Genomic DNA, 20,376 nt, shown 5'->3' with positions numbered 1-20,376 from the left:
GTGTTGATGGTGTGTGTGTGTGTGTGTGTTCCTGTATTGACCAATGAACGTGGAGAGAATCGGTGGCGGCGTATTGAGACCTTAATCGCGCCTCTACTCCTTGTAACAAGACGAGACACTAACAGATACCTCAGTAAACTACTGCCCTGACTCTCTCACTCCAAACACCAAACCAACTAGTGATCTAACTCTACCGATGGCTAGACAACGGACAGCATCTGGTGAATAGTGGTGACAGCTTGACATTAAACATGGTCAAGTGACAGTGTAGGCCGATCAGTTAATGGCGAGATGAGTTCAATGGCGTCTGATTGATATCGATGGCTCTACACGTGCATTGACTGACTGCATATCATGGCAAACAACTTCCACAAATAGATACAAACGAAAAAAATAAACACATAAAAATGACAGTGACTGTTGTGTGTTAACTAACAATCTGTTTCTACGGCGCTTAAATATTTTCCTAGATGTCTGTTCAGATTTCCTGTTAAGTGATTGCATGTGAATGCATGTACTACTTTCATTCCAGATGGTTTCAAATGCAATCTGGGAAAATAGAACATCTATGTGGTATAAAATATGCATCTGTGTGTGCAGGCTTTAAAAGCACAGCGCTAGGCTAGGCTAATGTCATTAGCATGTTGCGTGTGTGTTGGAGGAGTTTCATGGCTAGGCTAATGTCATTAGCATGTTGTTGCGTGTGTGTTGGAGGAGCTTCATGGCTAGGCTAATGTCATTAGCATGTTGTTGCGTGTGTGTTGGAGGAGCTTCATGGCTAGGCTAATGTCATTAGCATGTTGTTGCGTGTGTGTTGGAGGAGCTTCATAGCTAGGCTAATGTCATTAGCATGTTGTTGCGTGTGTGTTGGAGGAGCTTCATGGCTAGGCTAATGTCATTAGCATGTTGTTGCGTGTGTGTTGGAGGAGCTTCATGGCTAGACTAATGTCATTAGCATGTTGTTGCGTGCTGTTGGAGGAGAGTCATGGCTAGGCTAATGTCATTAGCATGTTGTTGCGTGTGTGTTGGAGGAGCTTCATGGCTAGGCTAATGTCATTAGCATGTTGTTGCGTGTGTGTTGGAGGAGCTTCATGGCTAGGCTAATGTCATTAGCATGTTTTTGCGTGTGTGTTGGAGGAGCCTCATGTACTGGCAGCGTTGATTTAACATGAACAGATTGGCTAAACGGCTATGTATGGTTTACTGTGTGTGTGTGTGTGTGTGTGTGTGTGTGTGTGTGTGTGTGTGTGTGTGTACATCACACAGTACAACAGAGGCTCCTATAGGGGTATAGGAGTATTGGGTCAGAGGAGGACAGTGTTTGGTATCTAGGGCTGTGAGTGTAATAGGGGTTTATATATACTGTGTGAAGGTCTTAATAGCTTCAGTGAGCTAGATGTCCTATGCACGTAAATGTGTATGTTGGACAGTGTCTGTGTGTTTTACATTTACAGTTCAGACTGCGTGTGTATTGTGTTTATGCATGTGGTCTTACACGCATGTTTTCGACTTAACGTGTATACTATAGTCAGCCGGTCAGTGGGTTACCGTCTGGCTGTGCGTCTGTACATGTGTGAGGGAGGAGTCGGGGTAGGGTAGGGTGGGAGGGTGGTGGAGTAGGAACCTCTGTCTGTACTTGCTTTCCTTACTTGAGCCCTCCGGTGGGGACGGTGTGGCACTTCTTGTGCTCCAGCAGCTGCTCGGGCGTCTTCAGGAACTTGTGGCACACGTCGCACTCGAACATGCGCGTGATCAGGTGGATCTGGAGGTGGCGCTCGTACATGGTCCGCGTCTTGCACACAAAGTTGCAGAAGACGCACTCAAAGCCTGGGGGGGAGGAGTTAGCATGACTGCAGTGCTCCTCGTCCTCTTAATTAAACATCACCCCCATGATATCCTTGTGTGTGGCTCAAATTATTGCTCGTATTTTACCTCACATATTCTGGACACATCACACACACACACCTTTACATCACTGCATAATTTACGTGAAAAAAGTCTGTGCTTTTGCATTCTAGCTGTTCGAGGAGACTTTCAGTCATTGCTCTAACGCTAGTTAGTAATAGCGTGCAAAACTACATCTCACTTCCTGCATACTGGACGCAGAGACGTAAACATGGCATCCATGAGTTCATCTGACTCTGGGGAAGTAGATAAAGGGGTGGGCTCACACTCTCTCTTTAAAGGCCCAGTGCAGTCAAAATTCTGTTTTCTGTGTTTAATATCATATTGTACAGCTGATGAAACTAACACTGTAAAAGTGTGAAAAAATGTGATCAGTGTTATTTCCTGATAGCTGCTGGTTGAAAATACAACCTACACAGGACCTTCTAATTAGCAGGTTTGCATGAGCGGGAGTTTCAGATTTCCATGGTGACATCACCAGGCGGTAAATGAGTTAATAGACCATTATCTTCTTTGGGCTAGGGGGCAATATTTTCACATCCGGATAAAAAATGTACCCGATTTAATCTGGTTACGACTCCTGCCCAGTAACTAGAATATGCATATAATTATTGGCTTTGGATAGAAAACACCCTAAAGTTTCTAAAACTGTTTGAATGGTGTCTGTGAGTATAACAGAACTCCTATGGCAGGCAAAAACCTGAGAAGATTTCATGCAGGAAGTGGCCTGTCTGACAAGGTGTTGTTGTTCTTGCTTCTGTTTATTGAAGAGTCAGGATCTTAGCTGTAACGTGACATTTCCTACGGCTCCAATAGGCTCTCAGAGCCCGGGAAAAACATGAACGATGACGAGGCAGCCTCAGGCTGAAACACATTATCGCCTTTTCCAAGTGGCCCATCAGAGGACAATGGAATTAGGCGCGTGCCCGATTTGACCCCGTGCAGTATTTTCCTTCGGCTGTTTACCTAAATGCAGATTCCCGGTCGGAATATTATCGCTTTTTTACCAGAATAATGGCATAAAAATTTATTTTAAACAGCGGTTGACATGCTTCGAAGTACGGTAATGAAATATTTAGAAATCTTTTGTCACGTTATGCGCCATGCGCGCGACCGTTATTTACCATTGGGCTAGTGTCTAGAACGCACGAACAAAACGTCGCTGATGGAACATAACTATGGATTATTTGGGACCAAACCTACATTTGTTATTGAAGTAGAAGTCCTGGGAGTGCATTCTGACGAAGAACAGGAAAGGTAAGACCATTTTTGTTATAGTAAATGTGATTTTGGTGAGTGCTAAACTTGGTGGGTGTCTAAATAGCTAGCCCTGTGATGCCGGGCTATCTACTCAGAATATTGCAAAATGTGCTTCATCCGAAAAGCTATTTTAAAATCGGACATATCGAGTGCATAGAGGAGTAATGTATCTATAATTCTTAAAATAATTGTTATGCTTTTTGTGAACGTTTATCGTGAGTAATTTAGTAAATTGTTAGTAAATTCCCCGGAAGTTTGCGGGGGGTATGCATTTTCTGAACGTCATATGGTAATGTAAAAAGCTGTTTTTTGATATAAATATGAACTTGATTGAACAGACATGCATGTATTGTATAACATAATGTCCTAGGTGTGTCATCTGATGAAGATCATCAAAGGTTAGTGCTGCATTTAGCTGTCTTCTGGGTTTTTGTGACATTATATGCTAGCTTGAAAAATGGGTGTCTGATTATTTCTGGCTGTGTACTCTGCTGACATAATCTAATGTTTTGCTTTCGTTGTAAAGCCTTTTTGAAATCGGACAGTGTGGTTAGATTAACGAGAGTCTTGTCTTTAAATAGCTGTAAAATAGTCATATGTTTGAGAAATTGAAGTAATAGCATTTCAAAGGTTTTGAAAATCGCGCCACAGGATTCAACTGGCTGTTACGTAGGTGGGACGAATTCGTCCCGCCGGTCCCATAGAGGATAACAAAGAGAGTTCCAAACCCCTCTGCCAATAACAGCTAGTTTTCAGTTTTCCCCTCTCCACTCAGACCCCTCCCAGACAGTCTTAGCAAAAATCTTGCTTGAGAAGTAGTTTTTTGCTAATTTTTTATGGAATCTATTACGGTAAGGTACTTATTGTTACCCAGAAATAATTTGATATTGAGAAAAAAACAGCTGCATTGGGCCTTTAAGGATATAGAATTGTAAGTAGATTAAATTAACTGTAGTTCTACATAATGTTCCAGCCTATACATCCCAGAACTCCTTGCCTTTCTCAGACTTCTCTTCAGTTCCTGATCCCGAGTGGCTGCTGGAGCTGGATTGGCTGCCTGCAGAGGAGGGAGGGGCCAGCAGGTTCTTGAGCTCCTCATTGGCATGGGTAAGTTCTCCACCCTCTGAGCTGTTTAGCGAATCGCTGAGGGCCGACAGGGAGGAGGAGGTGCTCTTAGTCTCACTGAGGGGGCTCCGCGAGTTCAGACCTAGGAAGAAGAGGGGTCAAGAGTCAATCATCATCAGCATTGTTGTCATCGTGACAATCATCATCATCGAATTCAGAAAATGTACCATTGTAATTACATTTCACTTCCTGAATGATTAAGTAATATACCCCAATTCTGTCACTACCAGCACTGCCACCGTCAGTCATCATAACGGCTTTCTCAACATTAGACAGGGTACCTCAACCCAATAAAAGGAGGAAAAGCACTAAACTACAGTCAAAACCACACACGCGCACACACACACACACACACACACACACACACACACACACACACACACACACACACACACACACACAGTCTGTTGAATACAAAATGAAAATCACACACACTGCAGGCAGGCTCAGCTTCAGGGCCATGTCCTCTGACTGGAGCCCTGCTGCCAGTCCAATCAACAGCCAGTATGCTTTTATTGATCTCTCTCTTTTCTCTCTCTCTCCCTCTCTCTCTCTGTTTGACCGCACTTCTCTGGGATAGAGAGAGAGTATGAGAGAGAGAGTGAGAGAGAGAAGAGGGGAGGAGGAGGGTCACGGCTAAGGGAGCTAAGATGGCGGGAGCAACTCAGGGCACAGCTCAACAAAGGGCATTCAGTCAGGGAGAAGGAGAGGGAGGTGGGGAGGTGAAGGTGTATAGCGCTGCTGGCTGCCATGGATTGTGAAATGGCCGACGCCAGCTACCTCACACACATTTGTATGTGTGCGCACACACGACACAGGCACATACACAGAAATCACACTGTGGCATTCACACAGACACATTCAAAGACACATATTGTACATAGCCTACACACTTTCATCCTTGAGAATGAGAGAATGCAGGTATAGAAACGCAGAAAGCAGAGCGTGAAACACCATTGTATCCATCTCTCTCAACGCCGAAGACCTCGAGAGGTAGATTAAAGACAAAACGAGATTCACCACTCCACTATCTAAGGGAGTGCATTATGCTCTGAACATTCAGAGTACTTGTCCCTTGTGGGAAACCACATCATTTATCATCCCTGTTGGCATATTCCTTGTTAGCTCTTTTTCCAAGGTCCAAGATGCTATTGAAGCATGTATATAGTCAAACGCACTTCACTTTTTATGAGGGTGGAAAACGTTGTAAACTAGTGTTACACTCCCCTACGGATTGGACAGTGAAGCGAAAACTTGAAAGGTGGCTCTATACTCCGCCATTTTGGATTTGAGATCAAGCGTTTTATATGATGCGACAGTACAGAACGTCACCTTTTATATGAGGGTATTTTCATACATGTTTCACCGTTCAGAAATGAAAGCACCTCATGTATCTAGTCCCCCCATTTGAAGCGGTCATAAGTATATGGACAAATTCACTTATGTGTATTAAAGTAGTAAAAAGTTAGTATTTGGTCCCATATTCCGAGCACGCAATGACTACATCAAGCTAGTGACTCTACTAACCTGTTGGATGTATTTGCAGGTTGTTTTGGTTGTGTTTCAGATTGTTTTGCCCAATAGAAATGAATGGTACATTATGTATTGTGTCATTAGAGTCAGATTTATTGTAAATAAGAAAATAATATGTTTCTGAACACTTCTACATTAATGTGGATGCTACAATTACGGATAATCATGAATGAATAATGAATAATAATGAGTGACAAAAGATACAGATGCATAAATATCTGCTAATGGGCCAGAATATGGGACATTGAATGTATCTCTGTCCCGTTCCTACTGTACCACCACACACAGTATCTCTGTCCCGTTCCTACTGTACCACCACCACACAGTATCTCTGTCCCGTTCCTACTGTACCACCACACACAGTATCTCTGTCCCGTTCCTACTGTACCACCACCACACAGTATCTCTGTCCCGTTCCTACTGTACCACCACACACAGTATCTCTGTCCCGTTCCTACTGTACCACCGCCACACAGTATCTCTGTCCCGTTCCTACTGTACCACCGCCACACAGTATCTCTGTCCCGTTCCTACTGTACCACCGCCACACAGTATCTCTGTCCCGTTCCTACTGTACCACCACACACAGTATCTCTGTCCCGTTCCTACTGTACCACCACACACAGTATCTCTGTCCCGTTCCTACTGTACCACCACACACAGTATCTCTGTCCCGTTCCTACTGTACCACCACACACAGTATCTCTGTCCCGTTCCTACTGTACCACCACACACAGTATCTCTGTCCCGTTCCTACTGTACCACCACACACAGTATCTCTGTCCCGTTCCTACTGTACCACCACACACAGTATCTCTGTCCCGTTCCTACTATACCACCACACACAGTATCTCTGTCCCGTTCCTACTGTACCACCATCACACACAGTATCTCTGTCCCGTTCCTACTGTACCACCACCACACACAGTATCTCTGTCCCGTTCCTACTGTACCACCACCACACACAGTATCTCTGTCCCGTTCCTACTGTACCACCACACACAGTATCTCTGTCCCGTTCCTACTGTACCACCACACACAGTATCTCTGTCCCGTTCCTACTGTACCACCACCACACACAGTATCTCTGTCCCGTTCCTACTGTACCACCACCACACACAGTATCTCTGTCCCGTTCCTACTGTACCACCACCACACACAGTATCTCTGTCCCGTTCCTACTGTACCACCACCACACACAGTATCTCTGTCCCGTTCCTACTGTACCACCACCACACACAGTATCTCTGTCCCGTTCCTACTGTACCACCACCACACACAGTATCTCTGTCCCGTTCCTACTGTACCACCACCACACACAGTATCTCTGTCCCGTTCCTACTGTACCACCACCACACACAGTATCTCTGTCCCGTTCCTACTGTACCACCACCACACACAGTATCTCTGTCCCGTTCCTACTGTACCACCACCACACACAGTATCTCTGTCCCGTTCCTACTGTACCACCACCACACACAGTATCTCTGTCCCGTTCCTACTGTACCACCACACACAGTATCTCTGTCCCGTTCCTACTGTACCACCACACACACAGTATCTCTGTCCCGTTCCTACTGTACCACCACCACACACAGTATCTCTGTCCCGTTCCTACTGTACCACCACCACACACAGTATCTCTGTCCCGTTCCTACTGTACCACCACCACACACAGTATCTCTGTCCCGTTCCTACTGTACCACCACCACACACAGTATCTCTGTCCCGTTCCTACTGTACCACCATCACACACAGTATCTCTGTCCCGTTCCTACTGTACCACCATCACACACAGTATCTCTGTCCCATTCCTACTGTACCACCACCACACACAGTATCTCTGTCCCGTTCCTACTGTACCACCACACACAGTATCTCTGTCCCGTTCCTACTGTACCACCACCACACACAGTATCTCTGTCCCGTTCCTACTGTACCACCACCACACACAGTATCTCTGTCCCGTTCCTACTGTACCACCACCACACACAGTATCTCTGTCCCGTTCCTACTGTACCACCACCACACACAGTATCTCTGTCCCGTTCCTACTGTACCACCACACACAGTATCTCTGTCCCGTTCCTACTGTACCACCACACACAGTATCTCTGTCCCGTTCCTACTGTACCACCACACACAGTATCTCTGTCCCGTTCCTACTGTACCACCACCACACAGTATCTCTGTCCCGTTCCTACTGTACCACCACCACACACAGTATCTCTGTCCCGTTCCTACTGTACCACCACCACACACAGTATCTCTGTCCCGTTCCTACTGTACCACCACACACAGTATCTCTGTCCCGTTCCTACTGTACCACCACACACAGTATCTCTGTCCCGTTCCTACTGTACCACCACACACAGTATCTCTGTCCTGTTCCTAGCCATAGCAGCAGCCAGGCTCCCTGCTGTGGGGCCACCAGTCTGACCCCTTGCCCATGTGGCTGACACACACATCTTAGCGGGGGCCAGCTTCAGGCGTAACACCTGCTGAGTTCAGCCGTTTCCATGTCTGTCTGGAGCCTGGCTGGGGGAGATGTGGTGTCCAAACACCATCAGCTGACGAATAACACCCAGCAGTCTTTTCTACAGCCCCAATGTGGTGTGTTTTCAGCAGCCATGTTTGCTAGTGGGTTGAGGCTAGCCTAAATGCCAAGCTTCGATATGGACTCACCACTCTGTGTCTGTGTGAGAGAGGGTAAGAATGTGTGTGTGTGTGTGTGTGTGTGTGTGTGTGTGTGTGTGTGTGTGTGTGTGTGTGAACCCTGGCCTGCCTCTGAAGGACCAGAGGGCCTATTGATTTTTCCCCCTCAGGCACGATAAGGGGCAGCCATCGTAGATAAACAAGGTCGCTCCCCGGCCTCCGTGAGGACCCCTCAGCTGTCTGCAACACTACCGGACAATCCCACACACACACACACACTGCCACGGAAGGGCAAGACTGGCAACCGCGTCGGACGATAAACCGGACAAACCCGCTACGGACCGAAAAAATATATTGATGGGTTTTGGACCAGTGGCTTTAAAAAGTCCAGGGAAGGTCGAGGGAGGGAAAAGAATCTACCTGTTTTGTTATTCAAAGCGGAAGTTGTTTCTGTTTGGAGAGTTTACAGAGTTAGAGTCCTCTCTCTCCCGGGAAGGGACTGGTTTTATGAAGCTTTACTTTACTGTCACTTCAGTTCAGTGTGTTGAGACTGAACATGTTGGTTCCCTCTACTATAAATGGCTGTAAACTAAACTAGCTGTTTCTACTCTGAGCAGTAGCACCTCAATCTGCAACACTCCTCCAACAGCTCCCTACCAACAACATGTTACAGCTGATCTGAGAATCATTCTGAAAGGTTGGTACCGTCTCTTCAGAAAGCTTTAATACATTGTTTGGATTGTTTGGCTACGATCGGAGGTGCAGACTTTTCCAGTCCCCCTCATTAAAAAGGTATAGACTGGGTGTAAGAAATGGTATAAAACCCCTCTTTCTAGCCTATCCCTTATGCCAAAACAACGCTTTAAAACCCATGAGCCCGAGCGAGCAGATGGATACACGCTTCAGGAAGGGAATCGATATACTTTGGAACAAATCGACGGCAGCAAAACCAAGCTCAGCTGGGAAAGAAATGCCATCAAGTTGGTTGTACAAGCTGACTTCGTCCTATTGCTGCCCCCTGGGACAAGAGGTGGACCAAAGCCATCTCTCTATACATGCCTGAGCAGACGACAGATGATCTACCTGTGTGTCCGTGACTGACGTGGGACTTCATGTCACTCTCCTCCACACAGACGTAGTCACAGGCGCTGCAGCACAGAGAGAACATCCACTGCTCCTTGTCCACGTGGAGAGACATGTGGCTGACGAACTGGGCGTTCAGCCCCGTCTGGAAACCACACGCATGGCAGCTGGATGGACAGGAAGAGGGAGGGATGGGTTAAACACTGATCTCAGAACAGGTCACAGCTAGAGGGGAAAGGAGAGACGTATTGAACATAGACCAAATGCTGATCTCAGACCAGGTTATAGAGGCGAGAAGACATAATTAATTCCTAATCAAACCCTGAAGGCTGACCTCAGACCAGGTTATAGAGGGGAGAGGACATCATTAATTCCCAATCAAACCCCAAAGCCTGACCTCAGACCAGTAAAGAAATAGGTCAGTCATGTACAGTCCATTGTTTACATTACTGATACTGACCCCAATTTATGGGATCAGTAAATTGCATGTGCCAGTGTTTATACAGCTAGATCTTCTGTACACACTAACCACAGAAACTAGGCTGTTTGACGAGAGACGTTAGATCTTCTGTACACACAGTAACCACAGAAACTAGGCTGTTTGACGAGAGACGTTAGATCTTCTGTACACACAGTAACCACAGAAACTAGGCTGTTTGACGAGAGACGTTAGATCTTCTGTACACACAGTAACCACAGAAACTAGGCTGTTTGACGAGAGACGTTAGATCTTCTGTACACACAGTAACCACAGAAACTAGGCTGTTTGACGAGAGACGTTAGATCTTCTGTACACACAGTAACCACAGAAACTAGGCTGTTTGACGAGAGACGTTAGATCTTCTGTACACACAGTAACCACAGAAACTAGGCTGTTTGACGAGAGACGTTAGATCTTCTGTACACACAGTAACCACAGAAACTAGGCTGTTTGACGAGAGACGTTAGATCTTCTGTACACACAGTAACCACAGAAACTAGGCTGTTTGACGAGAGACGTTAGATCTTCTGTACACACTAACCACAGAAACTAGGCTGTTTGACGAGAGACGTTAGATCTTCTGTACACACAGTAACCACAGAAACTAGGCTGTTTGACGAGAGACGTTAGATCTTCTGTACACACAGTAACCACAGAAACTAGGCTGTTTGACGAGAGACGTTAGATCTTCTGTACACACAGTAACCACAGAAACTAGGCTGTTTGACGAGAGACGTTAGATCTTCTGTACACACAGTAACCACAGAAACTAGGCTGTTTGACGGGAGACGTTAGATCTTCTGTACACACATTAACCACAGAAACTAGGCTGTTTGACGAGAGACGTTAGATATTTGACGCCTGCTATGGATGAACTATACGGACAGACCTTTATTATGGGTCTGTGTACATTAGTACAGGGAAAGTTCTTGTGACTACTGCTCTGAGAACATGTGCGTCGACCAGACTCTAGCAGAAATCCAAAACGGTGCATCTGGCCCATTCAATGTTTCTTTGGACTATTTCATTCATTCAGCGTAGCAGCACCTGTAGTAATAGGGGAAGGTCTTCCCGTCTCGTCCCTCAGCGGTGGTGACGGCGCTGACCATCTGCTCTGCGTCGGTGCTGACCAGCTTGACAGAGTGGATGGTCAGGTGCTGGTTGAGGTTGGCTCTGCACTTGGCTGCATAAGGACACAGGTGACACGTATACTTCCGCTCCTCTGGAAGGACAGACGGACGGACGGACACAATGTCAGAGAGAGAGAGAGGTGGGTCTACAGACACACACGGGGACACACACGTTCGTACACACACTTACGTGTAACACACACACACCATATACAAAACGCATGCAGGCACACGTACGTACGCAAACAACATGCGTACACATCACGTATACTCAAATACAATGAGTACGTCCCCCTGCATGAGAATGTCTGCTTAGTGGACTACACAAACAAAACACACACGCAAATCCTATTACGTCAGCTACTAACTAACGCACACACACATTTTGCCCGAGGACATGAAGCCAGGGAACCTTTGTGGCCCGGGTAAACCAAAAACAACCATCATGATGACATATGCCCCCGTTTCTGCTCTCTGTGGTGTGCCCAAGCTGTTCTCAGCCAAACAACCCACTCACAGGGGGAGTGTGTGTGTGTCAGAGTGTGTGCGCACGTGCGTGTTTTGTATTAGTGTGTGTGGACCATGCGCTTTCATGCATAAGAATATGTAGGTTTTTACATAAATGTGGGTGCATTAAAAAGACTAATTTAAATAAAATGTAAATTGAGAACGCATTATCTTTACCAGCAATGACCCTTATACTTGTGGTAATGCCAGGGGAGTGGAGATCTCTGATCTGAACCACTGAGAGTCAGGACCTCTGTTTGGATCTCTCATCCAAAGGATCGCTTAGACGGTAGTGTGTGCTGTGTTCACATGTATTTACACACAGTGTACAAAACATTAAGGACACCTGCTGTTTCCATGACATAGACTGACCAGGTGAATCCAGGTGAAAGCTATGATCTCTTATTAATGTCACTTGTTAAATCCACTTCAACCAGTGTAGATGAAGGGGAGGAGGTTAATAAGGGATGTTTCAGCCTTGAGACAATTGAGACATGGATTGTGTATGTGTGCCATTCAGAGGGTGAATGGGCAAGACAAAATATTGAAGTGCCTTTGAACGGGGTATGGTAGTAGGTGCCAGGTGCACTGGTTTTCGTCAAGAACTGCAACGCTGCTGGGTTTTTCACACTCAACAGTTTCTCGTCTGTATTAAGAATGGTCCACCACCAAAGGACATCCAGCCAACTTGACACAACTGTGAGAAGCATTGGGGTCAACATGGGCCAGCATCCCTGTGGAACGCTTTTGACACCTTGTAGAGTCCATGCCCTGATGAATTGAGGCTGTTCTGAGGGAAATGGGGGGGTGGAACTCAATTTTAAGAAGGTGTCCTTAATGTTCTGTACACTCAGTGTATGTATTTATGTGTATTAATATGCAGTCATATGTATGTACATGTATGTAAATGTATTAATATGCATAAAAGCATGTACAGACACAGTAGTATGTGGTTTTGCATCAGATATGGTATGGCCCCAATGCTGTTACACTCTGTATGTACATCTACTGTAACTGTGTGTGTGTATGAACCCATCCACTCGGTGTGTGTGTAATATATATATATATATATATATATATATACACACACATAAACACACAAGTGTGTGTGCATCCGCGATTGCGTCCGTCCGTGTTTGTGTGTCCAGTGTGTCCAGTGTGTCCAGTGTGTGTACTGGGATGCAGAGCAGCCTTCTGGCTTGGTAATTAGGTGGGCAGTTTTCCCACTGAGACTAATCATGGTGGTAATTTCTTTAAAGGAGAGGGTAATCCAGTCTAGTAAACCTTATTTACTTTTTACAGGGTATTACACACACAGTCACACACACGCCAAGGGAACGTTGACAAGACACGTCACAACACACACAGGGAACTGTACGTAGAGATGGAAAGGGAGTGTAGTGTGTGTGTGTGTTAGTGGACTCACCTGTGTGTAGAGATAGGTGTCTGGAGAGGGTCTGCTGTCTGCCAAACACCTTGCCACAGACAGGACAGGGGTGGAGCTGCTGACTGCTCAGTATCCCCTGGGACATCCCGTTCCCCCCCGACTCTCCAGTGTCCTTCTCAGGGTCTGAAAACACACAGACAGAGAGTACCGTCACCATCACAGTTTACCATATTTTACTCACAACTTTCTCATAACCTCCCCACAACATTTGCACTGGGAGGCAACCTGAAAGTCCATATTGTAGGAAAGCATTCAGCAACTGAAATGGAATAGAGTCCAGCTTTGTTTCATATTACTCCAACTTCACTCCAACCCTCAGACTTTTTTCATGTTACTCCAACCCTCAGCCTTGTTTCATGTTACTCCAACCCTCCGCCTTGTTTCATGTTACTCCAACCCTCAGCCTTGTTTCATGTTACTCCAACCCTCAGCCTTGTTCTATATTACTCCTCAGCCTTGTTTCATGTTACTCCAACCCTCAACCTTGTTCCAAATTACTCCAACCCTCAGCCTTGTTCCAAATTACTCCAACCCTCAGCCTTGTTCCATATTACTCCTCAGCCTTGTTTCATGTTACTCCAACCCTCAACCTTGTTCGAAATTTCTCCAACCCTCAACCTTGTTTCATATTACTCCAACCCTCAACCTTGTTCCATATTACTCCTACCCTCAGCCTTGTTCCATATTACTCCCACCCTCAACCTTGTTCCATATTACTCCCACCCTCAACCTTGTTCCATATTACTCCCACACTCAGCCTTGTTCCATATTACTCCCACCCTCAGCCTTGCTCCATATTACTCCAACCCTCAGCCTTGCTCCATATTACTCCAACCCTCAGCCTTGTTCCAAATTACTCCAACCCTCAACCTTGTTCCAAATTACTCCAACCCTCAACCTTGTTCCAAATTACTCCAACCCTCAACCTTGTTCCAAATTACTCCAACCCTCAACCTTGTTCCAAATAACTCCAACCCTCAACCTTGTTCCAAATTACTCCAACCCTCAACCTTGTTCCAAATTACTCCAACCCTCAACCTTGTTCCAAATTACTTCAACCCTCAGCCTTGTTCCAAATTACTCCAACCCTCAGCCTTGTTCCAAATTACTCCAACCCTCAACCTTGTTCCAAATTACTCCAACCCTCAACCTTGTTCCAAATTACTCCAACCCTCAACCTTGTTCCAAATTACTCCCACCCTCAGCCTTGTTCCATATTACTCCCACCCTCAGCCTTGTTCCATATTACTCCAACCCTCAGCCTTGTTCCATATTACTCCAACCCTCAGCCTTGTTCCATATTACTCCAACCCTCAACCTTGTTCCAAATTATTCCAACCCTCACCTTGTTCCAAATTACTCCAACCCTCAACCTTGTTCCAAATTACTCCAACCCTCAACCTTGTTCCAAATTACTCCAACCCTCAACCTTGTTCCAAATTACTCCAACCCTCAACCTTGTTCCAAATTACTCCAACCCTCAACCTTACTCCAACCCTCAACCTTGTTCCAAATTACTCCAACCTTCAACCTTGCTCCAAATTACTCCAACCCTCAACCTTGCTCCAAATTACTCCAACCCTCAACCTTGCTCCAAATTACTCCAACCCTCAACCTTGTTCCAAATTACTCCAACCCTCAACCTTGTTCCAAATTACTCCAACCCTCAACCTTGTTCCAAATTACTCCAACCCTCAACCTTGTTCCAAATTACTCCAACCCTCAACCTTACTCCAACCCTCAACCTTGTTCCAAATTACTCCAACCCTCAACCTTGTTCCAAATTACTCCAACCCTCAACCTTGCTCCAAATTACTCCAACCCTCAACCTTGCTCCAAATTACTCCAACCTCAACCTTGTTCCAAATTACTCCAACCCTCAACCTTGTTCCAAATTACTCCAACCCTCAACCTTGTTCCAAATTACTCCAACCCTCAACCTTGTTCCAAATTACTCCAACCCTCAACCTTGTTCCATATTACTCCAACCCTCAACCTTGTTCCAAATTATTCCAACCCTCAACCTTGTTCCAAATTACTCCAACCCTCAACCTTGTTCCAAATTACTCCAACCCTCAACCTTACTCCAACCCTCAACCTTGTTCCATATTACTCCAACCCTCAGCCTTGTTCCAAATTACTCCAACCCTCAACCTTGTTCCAAAATACTCCAACCCTCAACCTTGTTCCAAATTACTCCAACCCTCAACCTTGCTCCATATTACTCCAACCCTCAGCCTTGCTCCATATTACTCCAACCCTCAACCTTGTTCCATATTACTCCAACCCTCAACCTTGTTTCAACCCTCAACCTTGTTCCATATTACTCCAACCCTCAACCTTGTTCCATATTACTCCAACCCTCAACCTTGTTCCAAAATACTCCAACCCTCAACCTTGTTCCAAATTACTCCAACCCTCAACCTTGCTCCATATTACTCCAACCCTCAACCTTGTTCCAAATTACTCCAACCCTCAACCTTACTCCAACCCTCAACCTTGTTCCAAATTACTCCAACCCTCAACCTTGTTCCAAATTACTCCAACCCTCAACCTTGCTCCAAATTACTCCAACCCTCAACCTTGCTCCAAATTACTCCAACCTCAACCTTGCTCCAAATTACTCCAACCCTCAACCTTGTTCCAAATTACTCCAACCCTCAACCTTGTTCCATATTACTCCAACCCTCAACCTTGTTCCAAATTACTCCAACCCTCAACCTTGTTCCATATTACTCCAACCCTCAACCTTGTTCCAAATTACTCCAACCCTCAACCTTGTTCCATATTACTCCAACCCTCAACCTTGTTCCAAATTACTCCAACCCTCAACCTTGTTCCAAATTACTCCAACCCTCAAACTTGTTCCATATTACTCCAACCCTCAACCTTGTTCCAAATTACTCCAACCCTCAACCTTGCTCCAAATTACTCCAACCCTCAACCTTGTTCCAAATTACTCCAACCCTCAACCTTGTTCCATATTACTCCAACCCTCAACCTTGTTCCAAATTACTCCAACCCTCAACCTTGTTCCAAATTACTCCAACCCTCAACCTTGTTCCATATTACTCCAACCCTCAACCTTGTTCCAAATTACTCCAACCCTCAACCTTGTTCCAAATTACTCCAACCCTCAAACTTGTTCCAAATTACTCCAACCCTCAACCTTGTTCCAAATTACTCCAACCCTCAACCTTGTTCCAAATTACTCCAACCCACCATCTTTCTCATACCAACACTATAGCCTCCTCAAGTTCTCATCACCTTCATGATAATCAGACTATACCACACTGTGCCCCTTGATATTCTCTCTGTGTGTGTCCTCCATCACCCATCAGTCCTAAGCCCTCTCTAGTGTGTGGTTGTCCATGCTAATCAGACTATATAGTAATACACTACCACCCAGGGACACAGCAGGGATGGAGAGAGAGATAGCGAGAACGCATAATAGAGAGAGAGAAGAGGAGCGAGAGAGAGAGAGAAGAGGAGCGAGAGAAGAGAGTGAGAGAGCTAGAAAGCATAATAGAGAGAGAGGAGAGAGAGAAGAGGAGAGAGTGAGAAAGCATGAGAGAGAGAGAGAGAGAGAGAGAGAGAGAGAGAGAGAGAGAGAAGAGGAGAGGCGAGAGAGGGACGGAGGTATGGGGAAAGCGTGAGAGAGGATGCAGGGATGAAGAGTGAGAGAGCATAATAGAGAGAGGAAGAGAAAGTGAGAGAAAAGGGAGAACATGACAAGAAGAGATATAGAATTAACCTTCTGATGAAGGCACAGCTCTCAATTAGGATTCCATGCCACTCCTCCTCTCTCTTTATCCCCCTCTCCTCCATCGGGTAAATAAAGAAGTGGACAGGGAGGGCTTCCGTCATTGACACAATGCAGCTAGTCTCAAATGGACGCCTGGCACCACACTACCTAGGATCATATTGTTCTCAGTGACAGGGTAAGGGGAGAGTGGACTGACTATACCGTACTCCACACAGGATGGCCTTTCACATAGGGACATTTAATAGGGAGCACAGGAAATCACCCCTTTAAGTCTACTATTTACCTGGTGTTCGCTTATAAATCATAGTAAAATGGTACAGAAATGCCTGTACCCACAGTAACCAAGGCAGGCGGGGCTTAGCAAAGGATCAAAGGTGTTGCATTCTTTTGAAGTAGAGAATCAAAAAAAGAACCATTGTTATTGTCATCTAACATTAATCTACTGTTAAACCACAGCAAAAACATCTTCTAGACTGTTTTCGTTACAGGCCTCTTGGCGTTAATGGTGCGGAAGACAAAAAAAAGAAGGCTAGTGATTGGAGTCACCCTCCGCAACTAAATTCATTTGTTTTAACGAAGGTTGTCATAAGAGATGCAAGCTGGTGGGGGGCTAGGAGGCTCCATTCTCTGGTATTTTGGGGGAGATTTAATGGTGGGGGCATTAAAGAATAGATGTACTGGCCTTGGAGAAAGACAGAGGGGGAGATGGAGAAGTCTGAAGGACGTCTAGCTAGAGTTGTAGGCTGACAGGTCTGGACTTCTCTCTCTCGCTCTCTGAAAAAAGAGAAGGGAGGAGAACGACGAAAGGAGAGAGACCAGAGGGAGGGATGCTAAAAGACAATTCCATCTTTATCTGTCTGGACATGTGCTGGTTGGAAGAGAGCAGAGAGCCTACTGTGTCTGTAACTACCTGAAGTGAAGTGTGGGAATGTCTCAGTGAATGAGCACTACCCACCATTATAAAACCCCTCACGTCAACGCACACTCTCATCCACACAAAACCAAACACAAGCCTGTGCCCTGATGGTATTCTACAATATTTCAGTCAAGTGGCTGTACAGTAATAACACAACTAGTAATAGATTCCTTATTTGTAATCCTTCTGTAGGGACTGAGTCACTCCTCATAAGGGCCCCTGGACCTGCCGTTCCCTGTGACTCACAACCTGACATACCAGTGGGAGTGTGTGTGTGGGTGGGTGGGTGTGTGTATTTGTGTCCCTGCATGTGAGTTGGCAGAGTAGAGGGGAGGGTGTAGGGGTGTGTGTGTATGACTTATTAGTACACATCAGTATGACCCACATGAGAACTTGACCCCTTGAATCCATGGCTGCAGAGTAGTGATGCTCTGAGCTCTATCAAAGATCCACCAAACCCCTTGTCTGTTAAGTCTCACTGACAGGCTTCACCATGGTGATGCCCCCCCGCACATCGGTCTTGGATTGGCTTCTCCCTTACTCTTCCTCCTACCACCTCCGTTTGTGTGGCTTAGTACTGAATGGGCACAGAGATCCTTAAGGGGCTTGTATCTCATCTCATCTCCTCAGACCACATAATCACATTAGCTGTCCTGAGGGGGTGAGAGGCTGGGCGAGGCAGGGTCGGGTGGGGGTCATCCAGGGTGACTGAAGCCCATGGACAGGGTGTAGGGGCCATCCTGGGGCCACGGTGGCCCAGCAACCCCAGCCAGAGCTCTGATAATCGGGCAATTAGAGGACCGGCGTGGGCCTTGAAGTGGTTAATGGTTTAATTAGTGTTATTAGAGCTGGAGAACGAGGGAGAGAGGAGGAGGGAGGGAGGGACGGACGCACGGCCTCCGAAAGGCTGGCTGGAGCTTGACTGGGTCAGGGGGAGAGGAAGGACAGCCGCCACCATCACGACACACACACACACTTGCTGTAAACAGCCACAATTACCGCCACACAGAGATGGTCACATTTTCATCCATGTGGAAATGTATGGGCAAAGCGGTACTACGCACCAGTCATCATGAAATCCAACCATGCAACTGTTTGAATTGTCATAAAGTGGTGTTTCAGTAATACAGGGGATTCTCAGAGTAACTGTCTGGATAATGAGTGGTGCTGGGGTGATACTGGGAAACTGGGTTAATGGGAGCACTGGGGAGGGTCACTACCCTCAGCACAGAACAGCTGTGTGACTGACTGCACCCCTAGAAGAGAGACAGAGGGATAGAGAGGGACAAAGATGGAGAGATGAGAGGGAGATATGGAGAGAGGGAGGGAGGGGATAGAGGGAGCAGGAAAAGAGAAAAGTGCAATCGGAAAGCAGAGAAAAGATGGTTGAAGGAGACAAGAGAAAGAACTGGGCATCGGGAAGAGACAGAGAGAGAGGGAGAGAGAAGGTGAGAGCAATAAAAGAGAGAGAAAGAGTGAAGACACGAGTCTGCACGTTGCACCCAGGGAAGGGAGACAGTCGGTTGGGCGAATTAACTATCAGGACACCCTTGACACGTAGAAGCCAATCAGATTTTAATTAACTGGTGGATGGTGATGGAGGGAGAGATGGGTGAGGCTGGCACAGGCTAATTACCCTCTGTATCTCTGCCTGCCTGCCGCAGGCACCACAGGGACAGCCACAGAGCATCCCCATTCCAGGGCCAGGGGAGGGGAGAGAAGGGCTGTCCAGGGCAGGGAGCTCTAAGGCTGGGTAGATGTGTGAGTGAGACGGGAGGTGGAGGCTCTGGAGGTGGAGGGAGGGAGGAAGAGGGGTGGAGGAAGAGAGGGTTGGCCAGAGTTGAGGCCTCGTGGCTGGGTAGATGTGTGAGAGAGCAAGGAAAGGCCTGGGGAGGTGGAGATGTGGCTGAGGAGGGTGGGAGGTTACTGTAATCAGCTGTGAGGGCCAACATTCTGGCTGCATGTCTACATTATGAGTGTCTGTCTGGAGTGTGTGTGTGTCTCACTATAGTAGTCTGCCCACTGAACTGCATCTGTCTGTCTATCTATCTGACAGTAAGTGTGTATGTGTCAGTCTATCCATGATGTGTGTGTGTGTGTGTGTGTGTGTGGGGTGTGTGTCTCTCACCGTGGAGGGCTGTCCTAGCAGAGGAGCTGGCCTCTGCAGGGGAGGAGGACTTGGAGCGCTGGCTGAAAGGGGATTGTCTGAAACGCTCGTCCAGGAAGGGGCTAGGAGTGAACACACAACCACACACAGACACAGTCAGAGCAGTATCATGCTATAACAGCTCAATAACTAACAAACAAGCTTACGCTAAAATATGATAGCAATATGCAATCAATATGATATTTATTTTTTAAATAAAGTTGCAGAGCTCCAGGCCTCCCAATCTCAATGCTAAACCATAAGCCATGTACCAAAAAAGACTAACTGAAGAAATAGCAGCTAAGCGGAAAAGAAGCCACTATATTCATCATGTGGAAAGGTCGCTGGTTTGAATACCCGAGCCAACAAGGTGAAAAATCTGTCAATGTGCCCTTGAGCAAGGCACTTAACCCTAATTTACT

The 20,376-nt window shown here is 46.3% G+C and overlaps 1 protein-coding gene across 1 annotated transcript in view; it reads right to left on the bottom strand.

Moving 5' to 3' along the window:
- LOC115202237 (zinc finger protein 827-like) overlaps nucleotides 1–20,376 on the bottom strand; it is a 111,469-nt gene that overhangs the window by 5,574 nt on the left and 85,519 nt on the right. The window contains 6 exon segments of the mRNA XM_029766225.1: nucleotides 1,650–1,827; nucleotides 4,163–4,372; nucleotides 9,562–9,728; nucleotides 11,090–11,264; nucleotides 13,106–13,249; nucleotides 19,937–20,037. Of these exon segments, the coding sequence (XP_029622085.1) occupies nucleotides 1,650–1,827; nucleotides 4,163–4,372; nucleotides 9,562–9,728; nucleotides 11,090–11,264; nucleotides 13,106–13,249; nucleotides 19,937–20,037 (975 nt within the window).

This window comes from Salmo trutta, chromosome 11 (genome assembly GCF_901001165.1).
Source record: "Salmo trutta chromosome 11, fSalTru1.1, whole genome shotgun sequence".
NCBI classification, from domain to species: Eukaryota; Metazoa; Chordata; class Actinopteri; order Salmoniformes; family Salmonidae; genus Salmo; species Salmo trutta.
The sequence above is the reverse complement of the archived record's forward strand: the minus strand, read 5'-3'. Positions and strand labels throughout refer to the sequence as shown.